This window comes from Trachinotus anak, unplaced genomic scaffold (genome assembly GCF_046630095.1).
Source record: "Trachinotus anak isolate AG129_WGS33_773 ecotype Australia unplaced genomic scaffold, CSIRO_AGI_Tana_v1 ptg000012l, whole genome shotgun sequence".
NCBI lineage: Eukaryota > Metazoa > Chordata > Actinopteri > Carangiformes > Carangidae > Trachinotus > Trachinotus anak.
Window position 1 is genome coordinate 6895898 of NW_027273863.1, and position 19983 is coordinate 6915880.

The 19983-nt window shown below is 42.7% G+C and overlaps 1 protein-coding gene across 2 annotated transcripts; it reads left to right on the plus strand.

The window, feature by feature from the left end:
- The first annotated feature begins 5221 nt into the window (after positions 1–5221).
- On the plus strand, positions 5222–19231 carry col6a2 (collagen, type VI, alpha 2). Of its 2 annotated transcripts, XM_071491238.1 has the most exons (32): positions 5222–5420; positions 7250–7341; positions 7505–7605; positions 7747–7890; positions 9370–9732; positions 9819–9839; positions 9938–10003; positions 10100–10198; positions 10313–10339; positions 10504–10530; positions 10643–10687; positions 10847–10900; positions 10987–11049; positions 11140–11202; positions 11295–11348; positions 11435–11470; positions 11563–11625; positions 11772–11834; positions 11953–12015; positions 12088–12150; positions 12251–12301; positions 12387–12485; positions 12575–12637; positions 12805–12840; positions 12942–12987; positions 13078–13230; positions 13364–13458; positions 14492–14673; positions 14784–14962; positions 15067–15105; positions 17190–17524; positions 18182–19231. In XM_071491238.1, exons 2-32 carry the CDS (start codon positions 7266–7268, stop codon positions 18446–18448), a joined length of 3036 nt encoding a protein of 1011 aa, XP_071347339.1. In that variant the 5' UTR covers positions 5222–5420; positions 7250–7265; the 3' UTR covers positions 18449–19231. The 2 variants fall into 2 exon arrangements, with proteins under 2 accessions (XP_071347339.1, XP_071347340.1); XM_071491239.1 differs by lacking the exons at positions 17190–17524; positions 18182–19231 and adding an exon at positions 15762–16992 and having other exon boundaries at positions 5225–5420.
- The last annotated feature ends 752 nt before the right edge of the window (positions 19232–19983 follow it).

Sequence of the window (19983 nt, forward strand, 5' to 3'; positions counted from 1 at the left end):
ACATGCATCTGAATGCACTTTTTACAATATATTTTAATCAGATGAAGGATCTTAATCATCTTTTTAAACATCTGGATCAGAAGTTATCAGAGAAAACAGCCAGGCAGCAAATGGCAGCTCAAGTCCATCCACTCTAAGATGCCCTGTGTCCACCAAAGCGTGTCAGTGAATCACTGATTTTTAAAGAGATACTGCTTTATTTGTTGTTTATTTTAATCCCCTGGTCCGTTTATTGTGGAGAGGAGGACACCTCTGCTGATCAGCTGCTGGTAGAGAGATGAGGAATGACATGCAGTAAAGAGTCCCGACCTGGATTTTCCTGCTTGGTGGATTAGCGGCTACGTGGCGTGTGTCCTAATCACACGGGTATTGGATCACCCTGCTATCAGATTTGATCCCCTGGTCCATTTGTTAGGGACAGGATGACTTCTCTGTGGATAATTCAGTTGCCTGTAAAAACATCCTGAATGTCTGGTTCAGAAATTAACAAAGAAACCAAGGTGAGGAGTCTCGAAACACTTACTTTAAATTAACTTTAAACTTTTAATGGTTATAATCAATGGGTCTGTTTATTGTGGAGAGGAGGAAACCTTTGTAGATAATTCAGCTTCATTGTCAGTCCTGAACAACTGACACTGAAGAAATCCAAACCAAGAGATTCTTAGGGCAAACAGTCAATATTTTGGCACTATTAAACAGTACCACAGTGATGAGTCCTAAAAGTCACTAATTGGGATTACAGAGGTTGTTGGGGGACATTAAACATCATCACGCTGAATACAAAAATTGATTCACGAGTCCACTTTGACAGCTTTGTTGTGTTACTCACGCTTTTGTAAACTATATAATTTTGTAAAAAATAAAAGGCCTTTGTAAAAGAGGTAAGAGCTAAATCAAACTACAATTTGGAGGTTTAGTAGTAGTGACGTTGAAGTCATGTGACCCTGGTGTAGTTTTTATAGCTGGAAATTGAGTTTAGGCTTCAACTACAAGTTTAGACTGTGTCATGTATTTATGGATGAACAATGGGCCTAATATCAGCTAGTTTCTAACTTTTGCCCTCAGTTTCAGTTTAGCTAATTAATATTAACTAGCTGATGAAACACTCTTTCACCTCCGACACTGATTTGGTGTTTAATTACCAAATGAAATGTCGTATATTATCTGACTTTGGCAAAAACGACAATATAGGATTAGTTGTAGAGATATGTTTTGACAAAAATATGCAGTAGTGTTTATTATTTCATCTTATTAGTGTGTGTGTGTGTGTGTGTGTGTGTGTGTGTGTGTGTGTGGCTGTGGTAGTTTAGTTTTTTTTACTTTTTTGATATCAGCTTTTAAAATAGACACCCATTTCTTTTCACTCAGGAATTCGGGAGTTTTACCTGGTTGGGTAATTACACAGTATTAAAATACACTTGTGATGAAGGCTAAGTGATTGTATTAGCAGTAGAGGAAAGTAATTACGTACATTTACACAAGGTATTGTACTTACAATATTGAGGTACTTCTACATTATTTCCATTTTATGCTATTTATACTTCCACTCAGCTACATTAATATTATACTTTCTACTCTGCTCCATTTATTTGTCAGCTTTAGTGAAACCAGAGAGATACTGTAATGACTGTAACACTTCAGTTCACTGATGCACACGCCTGCACTGTGCTGGGTTCCCTTTCGCCCTGGAGAAAAAGTTGCCCCACCTGATTGTCATCACTGATTATCATTCGCACTCTGTTTACATTACCCTCTCTTTCAGTTTGTCCCACATGCTTTAGATAATATGGTAAAGTGGGGGTTTGTTTACAGCCTGTTGTACACTGTCAACCATCTGACTGCTCATTTTCAGTGATGTCATAATGTCCTCTGATCTCAGCAATTAACCTACTGAGTGAAATCTTACTATATAAAGTTGCACAATATTTTTAAAAGTAAGATCCTGGCTGTAAAGAAACACAGGATTTCCTTTCTAAACACGGATTCTGGGACTAACGTGGATGCAGCAGTGAAAGTGTAGTAGCCAGATTCCTGTCAACACAAATCTAACCCACTGTGTAAGCAAGTATCTGCCTGCTGAGGGGTGCCCTTGAGCAACACACTCCAGCAGCTCCAGGGCTGCTGTGCTGCCCCTGAGCATGACCTTTGACCTCCCAGTTGAAGATGAATAAGACAAGAAGAATTCCTTCCTCAGGGGTCAGCTGTGTATCTCTACAAACATCTTTCTATTGCATTTTACTCTTCTCTACAGATGTGCTGAAAATTACATACACGGTTCTTGGACATGCAAATGTTAAATTCTCTTCCTCTCTATGACTCAACGAGAGACAGATGTTTTATATTAAATCCTCACACTCAGACTGCGGCAGAATTTCAGTGGAACTGTCTCAGTTTGAGTTGCTTTCCTGCTTTTTTTCCCGTCGCGCAGATTTTGAGCCACTGTTTTGATCTTGGCTCTGTGCATATGTGTGTGTGTGTCTGTGTCTGTGCGTGTGGGTTTGTGTGTGTGCACATACATGTGCTGTATGCGTCTGCACTGTTTGATACATCTCTTCCTGTGTCAAAGTCAAAAAAACTGAACTTATCAGAGCACTCCACTGAGCCCATGCATGTGTGTTTGTTAGTTTGTGCATGTGTGTATGTGTGCATGGGTGTGCCCACTTGCATGGTGATGCATATTCCTGTGCATGAGTTACAGCATGTGTGCGTTTATACCTGTGTGATTTGTGCGTATGTGGCTATGTGTTTGTGTCTGTGTAAGGTCGACTGTTCCCCAGAAATTTACTTTGGCTCCTCTGTCGTTTTGCTGAGATTCAATTTCCTCCTTCCTCCTGTTTTCTGGAGCCACAGCGATTCGACCTCTCACTTCAATCTTATTCTCAAACCTCAGCACAACATTTCCACTGAATTTCACTGGTAGTGACATAAGTTTCACACATGGACTTGACCGTATGTGTGCATGAGGTGTGCACAACCTTGTGTGTGTGTGTGTGTGTGTGTGTGTGTGTGTGTGTGTGTGTGTGTGTGTATGTCAATAATGCACTAGGGTAACAACTCCCAGCTGCCTTGTCTGAACAGAGAGCACATCTGGAAAAAAGGAGGGAAAAAGATTCCAAAAAGAAGCAAAGGAAAAGGGGAGTAGATGTTAGCTTATCATAAGTTTGGTGTAATATCCTGTTTATTTGTTCTTAAATATAGAATTTGTGATTCTGGTGCTGCACTGGAGAACATCTGGAAGAAGTGAATCACTTGCATACATAGACAGACAGTCATGGAGATTAGGACGCCCTTGTAAATTACCTTTACAGCTGTCACTTTGTGTATCTTTGCACACTGCAGGCTGCAGGAGCATGTATCTGCTGTTTGACAATGCTGATATGTGCATTCACACTGCATACTCATGCTCGATTTTCTTTTACGTTTCTATTGACACCCAGCCTGTGTCTTTGCGGTACATACTGACGCGTTGCATATGAAGCAAACTGAATCGTTCTTTGTGCGTTTTCTGTGGAACACACAGTAAAGTCGCAGGGATGTTGGCAGAGTCGAGCTGTTTATGATTCTGGAACTGATTATACAGAAATCCCCCCAGAGTGAAACACTCTTTTAGTTCATGTGAAAGAAATAAAGAAAAAAAAAATGAAAGAGTGAGAGAGTGTGTGAGTGGAAGAGGCAGAGGCTGGTTCACTCTTACTTGGGAGGGAGGTCATTCCTATTGTATGAGTCACAGTTTTAAGAGAGACCAGAACCCCCCCGCCTCCGCCTCCGCCCCCGCCCACCTCCACATCTCTCCATCACATGCACACACATACACAGAGACATATTGCTCCACTCCTCTCCTCTTCTCTTTTTAAGGAAAAACTTTTCTTTGGCCAAGACAGAGAGAAGAGCCTCACAGTGCTAACTCTGGTCAGCAGCTGGCTTCCTCCTCCTCTTTTCTTTCTCATCCCTTCTCTTACTCAGTTCCCTTGGCAAAATGCTGACTGCTGTCTCACCTCCAACCACCTCTAGACTGCTTGTAACCCACTACACTGTCAGATAAAGTTAAATTAAAAAGCAGAGGGAGCAACTAGCTTGTGCAAATCCAATAAATGTCTATAAATGTCAAAACAATGTCTGTTGACTGTAAAGGTCATTCAGGCTTCTAAATTCAGTGGGAAACTTTCATCTAAATGCACCTGTTTCTTAAAGATAGGACTTCCAAATAGCTCTCTGGTCAAATTCTGGTCATTCACATCATCTTTCGCACTGATTTAACACAATTGACCTCTTCATCTTCTTCTCCAGTCTGCCTATCGTGTAACAGATGTGGACTTGGATGTAAAGCCTGCTCCTGACATCGCCTCCTGTGCTCTGGACTGGACAACACATTAGTGGCAGTGTCACTGGTAATGCACTGGCAGCTCTGCACGCCACATCAGAAAATTCAAGAGAAATTGGACTCTCTGATACGCTCAACCAGTGGTGCTGCAGGCGCCACACCATCACCAAAAATGACAAGAAGTAAAATATGCTTCACATTCATAGTGTAAATATATGTGCAGATGTGTGCATACATGGTCTCCTGCAAGAGGGAGACCTCCCACCATGTCCACAAAGTCATACAAATAGGCAAACAGGCAGCTGAAGCACCTACATGCATATAAACATGTTGAGCAGACTCATGGCCAGTCTGTCAGTGTTTACACCGAGAATAAACTCCTCTCACTAGGCTTGCTAATTGCAACCAGACCACCAGACACAAGTTAGGGCCTTTTGTGTGTGTGTGTGTGTGTGTATGTGTGTGTATGTGTGTGTGTTTGTATTTATGGGTAATGGGGGTTAAGTCTGCTCTTTATCCTGTTCTATTTCACTCTGACTCACCACATGTTTGAGAATAACTGTAAAACCTCTCAAATGCTCTATCTCAGGGACATGAAAGCTCAGCGTGTCCCCGGGTCGTGCCATATGTTCAGCAGAGGGCCACATCCATACAACTGTGATATCTCCTGATGCCAAACGGACATTGGTGGAGTTTAAGGCGTCTTCGAGGGGGGATCAGTTCAAAACTCCAGCTGTGCTTTGGCATCCTCCTCTGCTGGTCTGTGGCATTAACACTGAGACACTATGCCATGGTTACACGCGCACGCGCATACACGGGTTCCCGCGGAGCCACGGCGCCTCCACGCGGTGAGCAGTGGGCACTGGGGTGCGCCGTGCGCACACGGGAGGTGGGATCAGAGCTGGTGCTGGGGCTGGACCGGGACGGGAGAGCGAACGGACGGCTCTTCTGCGTGAACTAAACGCACATCCAGGGCTTTATTCCCCATTTTCTCCTCCCGCAACCCCTTTTCTTTCTCGGCTTTCCCGCCTGCTGAGATGAGATAATCAACGGAGGATCAACTGCCCACGAAGATTTGAAGTTATCGGAAAGAGTTTCGGTATGTAGCACTTTTACGCACAACGATGTGCCATACTCTGTTCTCTCCCTCTCTCCTTGTGTATCTCTGCCCGTCTTCCCCTCTGTCTCTGCGTCTCTTTGCATGTCTTAAAACTCCCATCACTGAAATGATGGTGTTTTCTCTGCCAAACCAAACTGCTGCGCCAACAAACTTTGGATGCGAAAACCCTTGAAATCCACAAACTGGTTGCTTATGAGAAAAGCCTAAGGGCGGCACGGCGCTCTTTAGTCGTGTTGGTATCTCTGCATACTTTTGCATGATATTTACCGGTGCAGTGATGAAAAGCTAAGCGGACTCCTGCTCAGTCTCCTGGCCTGGACAGTGGGAGAGGAGTGGGAACATCTGCAGGAGCGACTCCTCCGCAGAGCGTAGCTGTCTGTCCGCTAGAGGGAGCCACAGCCAGGGCAGCGGTTTGCTGTAATGAGCTCCAGTTGGCATATGAACCAGTGATGAGCACTTGGCTGGGTTTGGTTCTCAGGAATAGATGCAGAGTTAACCCTAGACACCAGGCCAACAGGCTTTGCTGTCACGTTGTCTGTGGTGTCAGACTGATGTGAGGTCAGTCAGCTGCCCTCCAGAGGTCTGTCCTTCCCTCAGAACCAGTACAGCCCCAGATCCTCAGATGGCCCATATTCAATGTGTTGTCAGTTGGTTTCTGGTCATTTTTCTAATCACTTATTTGTTGTGGAATATGCACAACTCAAATGATAAATGTTCAAAGGCAAAGCATGCATGATTACCTGACGGGTCAAAATTTACTTGGAGCATATACATTTTCAATATAAATTTGTGTCAAACCAAATGACAAACATGGGCCAGTGCACCGGGGCCCCGTTATGGGTTAGTCCAGCCCTGACAGCCTGTGAACCTGGGCTTACTGTGAAAGAGAGGAAATCCTCTGGGGGGCAGCAGACTGGGGCCTTGTGAAAGCTTGTGGTTTAAATCCAAAACGCGAGGCTAACTGTATTAAGTCAGCTGCCTGCTCTCAGCTGCCAAATACAACCAGACTCTGTTCATTTTATGTCATCACCTAAAGTAATATTTGTATCATTTTTCCATGGCTTGAAAGGATGAGGTGCTATATTTTTTTTTAGCCTCACTGACTGAACATCCATAGGTTGTGGCTGCAGCTTGTTCAGAGCTGTATCCTGGTTTCCCCTTGACTCGTGATGGCTTCAAACCCATTACCTAACTGTGGCAGCCATTTTGTTCCCATGGTAACAGTCAGTCGTCATGTGTTCTTCCATGTCCCCTTAACTGAGACCAGGTGCAGAATCTAGATAAAGAAATGAGTTATTCTGGGAACCACTTTGGCGATCAGCTAATGCTACATGCTAACAATATTATCGCAGGTGAAATGATTCCACACATCAGACTGTAAGTTGATTCAAAGTGCTTTACAGAGCCATGTAAATGCATTAGAAATAGAACACTGGAAACAATAAAGACAATTTTGAATAAACAAAATAGAAATATTTGAATAAGATATTTTAAAAGAAACACTGCAGCGACAAAAGGCATTAAAAACAGCAAATGATGTGATTTAATGGTAAGCTGCAGCAAATGTAATGTTTTAAGCCCTGATTTAAATGAGCTGACAGCTGTAAAAGGCAGTTACAATGTTGCTTATTTCAAAACACATTTTCTTTGTTTAGCCTTTAAGATTTTCATATGAATGTCCTTCTCTTGACTGTCTTTCCTTTACTTTTTTTGGTTGGTATTTTCTTTACTTCTATCCAATTAATTTTGAGAGAGAAAAAGAAACAGATTGTTGTTTGAGACATGTGTCCTGTTCCTTTCTGTGTCAGAGAGGAGAGCAGGAAGATGCTGGGGTTAGAGGTCATCGCGCTCGGTCTTCTTTTTGGAGCCCTGACTCACGGCCAGCCGACGGACTGCGCCAGTGAGTGACATGAATCTGACCTGTGGTTACTTCACAGCCACAGTAACATGTCATGTTGATGTGTTAACACAGCTTCAGTGACATAACATAGAACATTTTTTCTTGCTGATTTAAATCCATTCCCATTGAATTTTCTTTGTGTGTGTGTGTCTGCTCCCTCCAGAGAAGAATGAATGTCCCATAGACCTGTACTTCACCATAGACACATCTGAGACCATTGCCCTGCAGGAGCCGCCCCCCGGGTCGCTGGTGGAAAGCATCAAGGTTCCTCGTTTATCTGCAGTTTTATTACCTAAACCTCAACCCAAGATCGCCCGGTTTACAGTGTCGTCATTTCTAAATAATAGCTGACCAAATTGTCTGTATGTGCAGCACTGTATAATGTGTTGTGTCCTGTTGTTGTAGAGATTCACTGAGGAGTTTGTACAGCGTTTAGAAGATGTTGAATTCAGAGGCGCTGTGCGGCTCAACTGGAACATCGGTGGACTGCACTTCTCCCAGAGACAGGTGGAGTTCAGTCGCATCGGAGCCAAGAGTGAGTTCATCAAGGTGAGTGACACACACACACACACACACACACACACATTAGTTCAGTTTTTATTTATGTGTTTTATTTGCCTAACCAAGTGATTAAGTACTGAATTAGAAATTGGAAATTGTGCACAAAACACTGGTTAATTCTGCATGAGGCACCATCATGTGTTGGCAGCCCAAAATGGAGGGAGCATAGTTAGAGTAGAGAGTATAGAGTTTAATATGGAGAAAAAAGGGCAAATATGTGGAGAATTGCTGCACTTACAGATCGAGAATATGGTTATTTTGTTTTTTGTTTTGTTTTTTTGCCACATACCTATTAACAAAGGTGACAACCAGGGCTGGGCACAACTGCTTGAAGGCCCCGGGGCGAAAACCTGCTGTCAGCCCCCACTTCTTAGAAGTTATTTTTTTGGCCATTTTATGCCTTTATCAGAAAGGACAGTGTAGAGTGAAATGGGACATAAAGAAGGAGAATGACATGCAGCAAAGAATCCAGCTGGCCGGGAGTCAAACCAGGGATTCGCCTGCTTTAGAGCATTTGCGCCCATGTGGTATGCACCCTAACCATTCCACCATCAGGTTGCCCCACAACTTAGACATTTAAAACTAGTGAAAGAAATAAAGAAGCTTTTCGTACAGTGTGTACTGCAAAGTAAAAAGTGCTGGTAACTGTGAGCTGAACATATAGTACTTATGGCCTAGTGGTTTAAGGTGTTCACTAAGTAACTGCAGGTTCCTGGTTTGATTCCATTGAAGGACCTTAGTTGTCTCTGGTGTTTTGTCTAACTGCACTGTCCAATAAAGGCAAAATGCTTTTATCAATATTATAATGACTTAACACCCCTGACCAGATACATTAATGCCTTAGAATAAGATTTTTCAACATTTTGGTCATGACCCTTTTTCAAGCCAGAAACTTAGATGAGGAGATCAGTACCACTGTCATTCAGCAACTGGTTGACTTAGCACTGGAGACTGGAGACAGAGAGACATAGCTATCTCACTAATTAACATGTTATAGCTCATTTGTTTAATCCATACAAAAAACAAAGTATTAAAATGACAGTTGAGCATTTTACAGGGGATTTTGTGCCGATTTTGGCTGGGAGCAGTGACTTCCTGATGACTTCACATGTTGCTTACCTGGCAACTGCTCCCTGCCAAGAAAGAGTCCAGCACATTAACCCAACAGTAAAAATGCAAATTGTTGTTTTTACACTTGAGATTTGTGTACAGATGAAATATTTGTGAGCTTTAGAGGCAGATTCTGTTTCCTTTAAGCACAGCCAGGTTTGCTGTCTCCAGTCTTTAGGCAACACTTAACTAACCTGCTGCTGACTATATTCATAGAGAGAGACATGAGAGTGGCAGAAGTCCTCTCCTCTAACTCCTCATCCATAAAACGAATTAGCATATTCACCATACAGTAAAATATGGGGAAAATATGGTCACCCAGTCTTGATGACAACTCACGTGTGTCAATGTTTCCAGGGTGTCAGAGGAATTCGCTACCTGGGTAAAGGCACCTACATCGACTGTGCCCTCACCAACATGACCCAGAAAATGCTGAGCTCGCCTTCATACCCCGCGTCCCGCCGATTTGCTGTGGTCATCACCGACGGCCATGTGACAGGAAACCCGTGTGGGGGCATCAAGGTGGCAGCAGAGAGAGCTCGTGATGAGGGCATCCGGATATTTGTTGTGGCATCATCGAAGACCGTTGATGAGACAGGTCTGAGGGAGATCGCCAACTCTCCAGCGACGGTCTACAGGAGGGACTTCATGGCTGTGGATCTGAGCCAGGGCAGAGCCATCTTACATACAGAGACCATTGACCGCATCATTAAGACAATGGTAACACACAGGCACACACACAGGCGTACACATATAAATGTTAGAAATTATCTTATGTTCACACCTTGTCTCTTTTGTCTTCACAGCAACATTTAGCGTATGAAGAGGTAAGACAGCAGACACCATAAATACTCAGAAACGTGAACGTTTCAGCCTCAGACTCTATCATCACTCACTGTTTCTCTTCATTTCTTATATAACATAGTGCTACAAGGTGTCCTGTCTGGAGACACCAGGACCCCCTGGTCCAAAAGGCCACAGAGGACAAAAAGTGAGTTTCACATCCATACACACAAGCTGACAGTATTTATACACCAGTCACTCTCATCATCACTGACATTTTCTTCTTTTAACTCAATGACTGCAGGGAGCTAAAGGTGACAACGGCGATCCAGGTCAGAAAGGAGAAAGAGGTCGCCCAGGAGACCCCGGTATTGAGGGTCCCATCGGTCAGCCTGGTATCAAAGTAAGGCGCCATACTTTCACCTACCCGCCATTCAGTACAGCACACAAAAAATTTATTTTGTTTGTGATCACATTGTGATAAATGATTTTTCTTTTCCTTTTTTCCTCTCTATAGGGAGAACCAGGTCTTAAAGGCGAAAAGGTGAGTCATCTGTTTGCATTTATTTGGATGAACATCATCAATTGTCTTAGAAACTGAGATTTTGAATAAGGCACTGGGTTTTTAGATGAATGTTAATAAAATCTGGTCGAATGATGTTGACATATGAATCTTTTAATGACTATTGATCTTCTGTCTGCCCACAGGGAGAGATTGGAGCTCAGGGGAAGAAGGTAGGACATTTTTCTATTTCTAATGTACTATCAAGCCCAATCAGTCAATTATCTCTAATCCTGGAATGTGATTGGTCTTTCTCCTCTAATGGTCTCCTCTCTTTGTTGGTAGGGTGTGGCTGGCATCCCAGGACGCAACGGGACTGATGGACAGAAGGTGGGTACTGCAGAAGACCAGCTTTTGTTGTATAGTTTAGAGAACAAAATCCCAACAACTGATTCTATTCTGAAAATTTCAAATAGCGTCTGATGTCTGATTTTGAAGTGAAGCTCTAATTTTCATTTTTGCGATTTTGTTCCTATTCTTTAATTGTAGGGTAAAATTGGACGGATCGGCGCTCCTGGCTGCAAAGGAGACCCAGGCGACAGAGTATGACACAATTTATGATTGTTGGTGTGTTATATATGATTGTTGGTGCGTTATGGCACATTTATGGTGTCTGTGATGGTTTGCAGGGTCCTGATGGTCACCCCGGAGATGTTGGTGAACGTGGTCCTTTTGGAACCGATGGAGAGAAGGTAGACAATAGTCTTGTCTCCATTTCAAACACAAACCATCATCCATCTGAATTTCGGTTAAATTATCTGTGTTTGTGTCCCATTTTTCAGGGAGATCCTGGACGCCCTGGTAGACCTGGTCCCCCTGGATTATCTGGAGAGCCTGGACCAAAGGTAAACCAGTCCCTTTGAGACAGAATAGAAGGCCAGAGGTCATGTTATACAGTCATAGTGTAATAAACTAACGTCTGATATTTCTTCTGCAGGGAGAGAGGGGAAGTCCTGGATCACCTGGCTTACCTGGCCCAAAGGGAAACCCAGTAAGACTTGATTCATCACCACAGGCATAAATACATTCAAACACATACATGCATCAAGTAACTCACCTGTGTGTTGTGTTTCTTAGGGAACTCCCGGACTTCCAGGACCCAGAGGAGAGCCAGTAAGAACATCAGATTCACCCATGACCCCTTCCTCTGTCTGCCTCTGTCTTTGTGTTGCCTGATGGTTTTCTAAATGATTGTTCTGTTCTAGGGGAGAAGAGGGGACTATGGACCAAAGGGCGCTCAAGGGCCAGATGGAACTAAGGGAGAAAAGGTGCGATTTCATGTACACAATTGCACAAGTGTGAAACATTGCACATTTTTTGCATTGGCTCAAATGATCTCTCTTCAGGTTTGTTTCATTGAGACGCATTATTCCACCACTAGAAGGCTCACTGATGATGGCGCTTTGTATTTCAGGGTGAAATGGGGCCAGAAGGCTTGAGAGGACTTGCGGGTGAATCAGGAAACAAAGGTACAAAGGTAAGAATAACTGTAATATTATCTCTATAACCTGTATATATTAATTCGGAAATCACACAGTCTTGAGTTTCACTCCCATCCACTCCACCTTGTTGTTAACACTCTCTCTTCTGAACAGGGAGACAATGGTCTGCCAGGCCCCAGAGGACCACCAGGGGCACCAGGAGAGACTGGGAGAAATGTAGGTCAAAAATAACATTTGGGTATCGGATCAACAAGTGCTTCATCTAGCTTAACACTGTTTGTAATGTAGGGTACCAGAGGTGACCCTGGTGATGCTGGGCCAAGAGGAGACCCCGGACAGGCTGGACCCAAGGTGAGTATCTGTGTGTATTCACGGTAGCATTGTCCCTGGACTGTTTTCATCTTTGTAGCTGCAGTTCCTTGTCTTGACTGTTTATTTCGTCTCCATTTAGGGAGACCCTGGAAGACCTGGCTTTAGCTACCCTGGACCAAGAGGACCATCGGTAACGTATACATGCACCTCGTCTCCTTATATTTGCTAGTAAGTGATACACTTGGCTGACAAAACTTTCCTCCTCTCTTTGGCAGGGTGACAGAGGAGAGAAGGGTAACCGTGGACCTCGTGGCAGCAGGGGAGACTGTGGTCAAAAAGGCGAGCCTGGGGATAAAGGAACTCCAGGAGAACCAGTGAGTAACTCCTCATAGTTGGATCTATGTATGCTATCACTTGAGGGAAAGTTTGTGTGTATAGTTTATGATTTCTTTGCTTTCAAAAGGGTGAGCCAGGGTCTCAGGGTGAACCTGGCCTAAGAGGACCAAGAGGAGAGTTTGGACGTGAAGTAAGTACACGCACTCACCATAGTGCAGCAAGTTACATCCAGCCAGAAAAAGCCACCCTAGCTGATATGTTTACTTGTATACCCATCAGCATTATCTGCTAGCCTTCCCAAAGCAGACAGACGCTGAGAGACTGTGATGTGATTTTGTGCTTTCTCTTCCTCTACAGGGAGATCCAGGCCCTGAGGGAGATCCCGGCCTCACTGTAAGAACATCTCATCTAACCACTGTTTTATCACTACCACATCAACAGAATCACACAGAAGATGCGATGGATATACTTATGTGTTTTGTGTTTTCCTACAGGAATGTGACGTCATGAACTACATCAGGGAGACGTGTGGCTGCTGTGGTGAGTTTACCCAGCATTGCTTTGCCATTGGTGATCCGTACACACGCTGATAGGCTGTCAGATCATTACAGTCTGTGTTTTTGTCCACAGACTGTGAGAAACGTTGCGGAGCCCTGGACATTGTGTTTGTGATTGACAGCTCAGAGTCAGTGGGTCTCACCAACTTCACCCTGGAGAAGAACTTTGTCATCAACACCATCAACAGACTGGGATCCCTTGCCAAAGACCCCCAATCAGAGACAGGTGGGCATGCAAATATAATCTTGCAATATTCCCTTGCTTCTTACATGACATGAGAATTATTATGTGTGATCAGAATTATTTCAAAATGGCCGAAAGTTTAAATATGTGTAAACATGGTGGCTCGTGTTCCCAGGCACAAGAGTGGGAGTTGTTCAGTACAGTCACAGTGGAACTTTCCAGGCCATCCGGCTCGATGACCCCAAGATCGACTCCCTGTCTGCCTTCAAGGTGTCTCACACAGTCAGACACAAAAACACACAAACAGCTTTGAAGTTTGTTTTTAGGTCGTTGCACAGCTGGCCTTTTGTCTCTTTTGTCCAGATGTTGCATAATTAATCAGATCACATCTGCTTGATGTGTGCAGCCAGCATGTCTGAAGTCTTCCAGGGAAGACACCACAATCACATGTGTGTACATGTCTCACGATATGGATTTCTGACATTTACAAAAACATATAACCCAGGATGCACAAATGGTAGACCTGTCCTAAAGGATAACCGTGGTGATCTTTTTATTATTATCAGTATTTAATTTTACTACCATTTATTGTCAAAGCCTGATAAAGCTCATTCCTCTGTGCCATAGAGCTCCGTATTGACCCAGACCGTTACTTCTTTTCAATGAACATGGAAACTGCAGTTTATTTAGAGTCAGTCCCACATAAACTGTCCTGCTGCTGTACATCAAAACTACACTTCCCAAATATTGTGATTAAGTACTTTTTTGAAAATTAAACTAATTAATCATAAGAATAATGCCACACTTATGCATTATATGTTTGTAAAAACTGACTTCAGTTCACTCTTTAGTGTAGTTCAAATATCTGTTTAATCTAATATCTAGTTATGTGACCCTGCTAACAATATATTTTGAGCAGATTTGCTCGTATTTATTGACCTGACTTGTCAAAACTGGAGTATCTACCTGAAAGAGCATGTATGCATCCTGTTAATATAGCCTGTTAGGTTAAAATGCTAACCATGCATTAGTATCTTTATGAATGCCAACAACTAATACACCTCCTGCCAGATATAGAATAGAAACATATCTTTTCATAGAGTCAACAACAAATGGATGGATCCCAAATACTCTTTTAGGGAAAGTTACTGTTAGCTGTTGATTTCTAGATCGCTACTTAATTTGGTAAATGTTAGGGCCTCCTCTGTCCTTACATTAATTGCCATCCTCTCTGTCCACCCTCAGTACTCACATCACAGCTGCAGATACACATCGCTCACATGCTGCCTTGTCCACTATTCAGGATTCAGTGAAGCGTTTGGAGTGGATCGCTGGAGGAACGTGGACTCCATCTGCGCTGAAGTACGCCTACGACAACCTGATCAGGGACAGCCGCAGAGCCAAGGCCAACGTCACTGTAGTTGTCATCACTGATGGACGCTTCGACCCTAGAGATGACGACTCGCTGCTCACCTACCTCTGCAGGTGCCTGATGCTGGGACTGTATATTTTGGGATTTATGAATTAGCATTTGTGGAGAGGATAAAAGTTTTACCTGGTTGCTTGTATTTGTGTGTACTGGTGCATGTGAGCAGTGATCCCAGTGTCGATGTGAGTGCCATTGGTATCGGAGACATGTTCGACCAGATTGAGGAGAATGAGAGTCTGAAGAGCATCGCCTGTCAGAGGGACGGCAGGGTGCTGGGCATGAGGCGCTTTGCAGATCTTGTGGCCGAGGAGTTCATCGACAAGATAGAGACCGTGCTCTGCCCAGGTACCCTCTTTACAGAAACATACATTACGTTCAGGTTAGTTGTGAGAAGTTGTTTTGGTTTTTGACCCTATTCTCTGACTTCCTGTCTCTATCTTTGGTTTCAGATCCTGTCATCATATGCCCTGATCTCCCGTGTAAAACAGGTAAGATTTTGAGACATTATGCGTCAAATAAGCTTTTGCTTTGCCTTGTGTCCTCTTCAAAGTGTATACACGTTGTATCAACATTTAGGCCTGGATAACCAGCATTGAAAAGGCGTCAGTATCTTTTAAACAAAGTGCTTGTTGGATTGTCAATCAGTGTGAACATGCTCACTTCACGTGGCACTTGGCCAGGTATGTGGAGGTGAGAAAGTGTGCATGTTTTCTCTCTCAAGCTGTTTTTACACACACAACTACCTACATCACTTTTTCATGGGCACAACCAAGTGTAACACAATGAATGAGGAAAGGCTGTCTGAAAGTGTGTGCTGTTATCCCCTTCTGTATGATTCATCACGTCTCATCCCTCTCTATGATGGCCAAGATAATATGTGTCCATATGTTTGAAGCATACTGACGCTTTTAATCTATGTTAACCATTAGCTGCATCGTGGCTTCAGCTGAGGTCAATATGTCTGTTGTGTAATTAGTCCTCTTTTGCTATGGAACAATTCATTTATGTGGCTATAAAAGCAACAGACAAGACCAAACCTGCCTTTTTGTGCAACTCCGCGTACGTCCGGCATCTTAGTTGGCTGTGTTGTTGCGTCGTGTCTGTGGGACCCCGCCCACAATGTTATTCCGCCCACTTGTTACAGGAGGGGGCGTCACTGTGGGGCAAGCCCCTCCCCCCTGGAAGCCACTGGCCGAGGAAGGCAGCCCCACACTGGTCCCCACCTCTTTGGAGGGTGTGGCCAGCCTGCTGAACGGCCTGAGCGAGCAGCAGTACGGGGTTGGCGTGGCAACCATGGCATACACAGCCCAGAGAGCCAAACTCGCCCAGGGAGCGGACAGACAGCAGTGGACCCAGCTGTTCATCGACTCCTTCAAATATGTCTATGGAGACATTATGGGAGACCCAGAGAAAGCCATAGGACTCTGCTAATGCTAATATACTAACTATGCTACCTCGCCAATATGGATGCAATGACTAATAAGCTTAGTGCTGGACATAGAATAGATTTTATTAAGACTGTGGGCATTTGTTTTAACTCTTTGGGTGCAATATACACCTGGGCTGAATCGCATGATATGAAGCTGGCTCTGTCATAACATTTCAGAGCAGCCTTATGTATAGTTGTTCTATATGATGGGCCAAAAGTCAAAATGTGGATTCATGATGTTCCCTCACCTCATTGAGTTAACATATGTAAGTGGCGCTGTCTCTCAGAAAAGTACGTTTGTTATAAATATGATACATATCATTTCTTCCACCTTAGTGGAGGAACATTTTCCATTCACATGGAAAGCGGATGTCATCCATTTGTTGGAGGCAGATTCCTCTGTAGAGCCATTCATGTTGCTCCTGTATAGTGTACAGTGGCTCTTTCATGAAGCCTCATTTCCACTGTGAATCATGAGCTCGCTGAATCACTCTTTTTTTTTTTTTTTTTGCTGTTTTGCACATATCCATGGTTACGACCGTTACTTTTGTCTGTGAATGACTCATGTTGATGGAAAAGCTATTATATGTGGAAAATATCTGGTGTTATACATGTCACAATGTACAGTACATGAGTCAGAGGTTGGTGTATGTGGATGTTTGGTTAATTGACTTGGCACTGACAATGAAGGAACTATTGTATGTTATGCCCTTGATTGGTGCATGTTTTTTTTCCTTTTTTTTTTTTTCTTTTGCATGTGGCTTGGCTTGTAAAGTAGGATGACAAGAGGAAAATGACCACGGAGCGGCTTTAACCAAATGTTATGGTATCATTTTAGCTCCATGACTGCAACTTGCTGATGTGAACTATGTTGTTTTGTAAAAAAAAATGGAATGTATTCTTGTTTTTGTAATGTTGTCGCAAGATAATAAAATGGTAGAGCAAACTAAAAGTGCTTTCTTGAAGAGGCCACTAGTGATCTGAGAAGGTTTAGAGTAGATCTGCAACTGGCATGTGTGGAAGTACAGCATGTTACATAATATTTTGTGCTGGCTTTGACCACATCTGTGCATCTGTGTTCCAGCTGGAGCTCATCGAGCACCATGTTTGATTTAAAACCTTATGTATGTGTGTCTGTTCCAGAGCCTGCTGTGGCTAGCTGTGTTCAGCGGCCAGTGGATGTGGTGTTCATGTTGGATGGGTCCGAGAGAATGGGACTGGAGAACCACCGCAAGGCCAAAGAGTTCATCGAGAATGTGGCTCGCCGTCTCACCTTGGCCAACGGCGCATCAGACGAGAGGAATGCCCGCGTGGCTCTGCTCCAGTACGGCAGCCCTACAGAGCAGAGGGTGGAGTTCCCGCTCACACACAATCTCACCGTGATGGCTGATTCACTGGCAGGTGTGAGCTACATGGACTCCTCTTCTGCCCTGGGCAGCGCCATCATCCACGCTGTCAACAATGTGGTGTTTTTACAGGTATAACAAACACACACACGAGAGTCATTTAGCTTCGCTTTAATACTGGAAACAGGTCCAAAAGTGACAAATCCAGCCACCAGTGACTCTAAAACTCCCTAATTAAAACATAGTATCTCCTTTGTTTAAATCATACAAAAATTTAAGATAAAAAATGATGAGTTAAGGTTTTTTGGGGGACACAAGGACTCCCTAGAAACTAACAACCAAGAATTAGTCTAGCTGTTTTCAGTCTTTATGCTAAGCTAAGCTAATAGTCTGCTGGCTGTGGCTTCATATTTTAAATACATATATATGAAATTGGTTTCAGTCTTCTCACCTAACTCTCAGCAACAAATTGAATAAGCATATTTCTAAAACTGTAAAACTATTCCCTTAAGTACGGAGCAGGAGAAAATGCCCAACAACACACAACATCACACTGTATTTAATATGTTTCATCTGTACTCAGAGTGAAATCAAATGACAGTTTATGATTAGTCGTTTTTCCCTGTTTCCGTCTTTGTGCTAAGCTAATTTCCTCCTGTCTTAAGCTCCATGTTAACACACAGATATGAGTTGTAATCAACCTCTCACCTCAACTACTTAAAGACAGAGAATAAGTGTATTTCCTAAAATGTTGACCAATTCATTTAACGTTGTATGTTGTGTTTGTAGAATGTACGCCAGGCTCGTCGCAACGCTGAGGTGGCCTTTGTGTTCATCACTGATGGCATCACAGCCAGCGAGCAGCTGGATGAGGGCATAACTGCCATGAGAAGAGCAGAAGGCATTCCCACGGTGATCGCCGTGGGAACCGACACAGATGAAGAGGTGCTGCGGAAGGTGTCGCTAGGGGACATGTCAGCCATCTTTAGAGGAGCTGACTACAACATGCTCAACAAACCCGCATTCTTTGAGCGCTTTGTCCGCTGGATATGCTAGTGAGGAACTGTAATGCTCTACACCATAGAGTTAGAATCTATAGAATGAAAGAAGAACCTTCCTTCAGTGTACACGTAAACACATCATTCATCATTATGAATGATGAATCTAAGGCACTGAGACGGCTACATATCCTGTTTTTATTGGTGAAGACTAATTTACAAAAGCCAAAACAAACCACATAGCAGCAGCACACACAAAAACAAAAACATAGGCTCGTAACATCATTCGAAATTTGGTTGTTCTATTTGTTCTAAATCCATGGTCAGTGTCAGCACTTCCAACCAAAGACACTCATAAGTATCCCAGAGGAGAGGTGTATGATTATTGAATGTGTACGAAACAAATTGTATGCTTTATGTCGTTTTTTATTTTGTATTGATTTTAAGTTTTCAGAAAGAATTTCTCTCTCTCTCTCTCTCTCTCTCTCTCTCTCTCTCTCTCTCTCAGTCTCTCTTCACAAAGTCACATTATTTACATTAAAGGTGCTAAAATACAAAAAGAGGACATAGCCATCTGACTGGTACTGAAATTGTTTTATTTTTACATCATGTTATGCTGTAATTACTGGAGTTTGTTCAGGGGATAAAAAAAAAACTTGCAAACATGTCTTCTTCAGAGAAACAAATTCACACAGAAGTACCCCACATTCAGCCACACAGGAACCACACACATGCACACATGAATACACATATACTGTAATGTTTTGACAGACAAACATAAAAGAACCAAATCTGTAAACATGAAGTCCAAATAAAGCCTAATGTGGTCACCCCAACAAAACTGTGTTTTGTCTTTGCAAGATATATATGTGTTTTGATCCATATGCATTTATCATTAAATCACTGTAACCTAAATGGCAAGTATAGATAATATACACAGCACAGCATACACATTTAAAACGATTGTACTGTGATAGTTATCCCATACCTATAATATAAATAAATTGTCTTTATTTTGAACCCCTCAAATAAATTTTCACTTTGCTTCACGTTGTCCAGTGTACAAATGAGTATTTGTGCATCTGTCTCCCTCTGCTGGACAGAGACATACAAACCACCAAATCTGTGTACAGCACATCTATTATGCCATGATGGTCCACAATAAATTACACTTGGGAGGCAAATATTGTACTTTTTTTTTTTTTTTTTTTTTTTTTTTACTCTAATGCATTTATTTAACAGCTTTATTTATTAGATTCAGATCATTAATAATACATCAACTAATACATTTTCACAAATTATTTAGTAAGCACTACAAGTAGTCTGCCCTACTTTTACCAGCTGCAACATTTAAGTGATATTCTATTAATGCACTGCTAAGTATGATACAACTATATATAATACATATATAACTATATATATATATATATATAACTATATATATATGGGCTATATATATGGGCCATTTTGTAGTCAGTACTAATGTGCTTCTACTTATGTACAAAAAACTGAATGCATGTTTCTTGTTAATTGTAACTTTTCCTTCTGTAAAAGAGCTGAGCGATGCTTTACATTAGTAAATGGCCACATCTG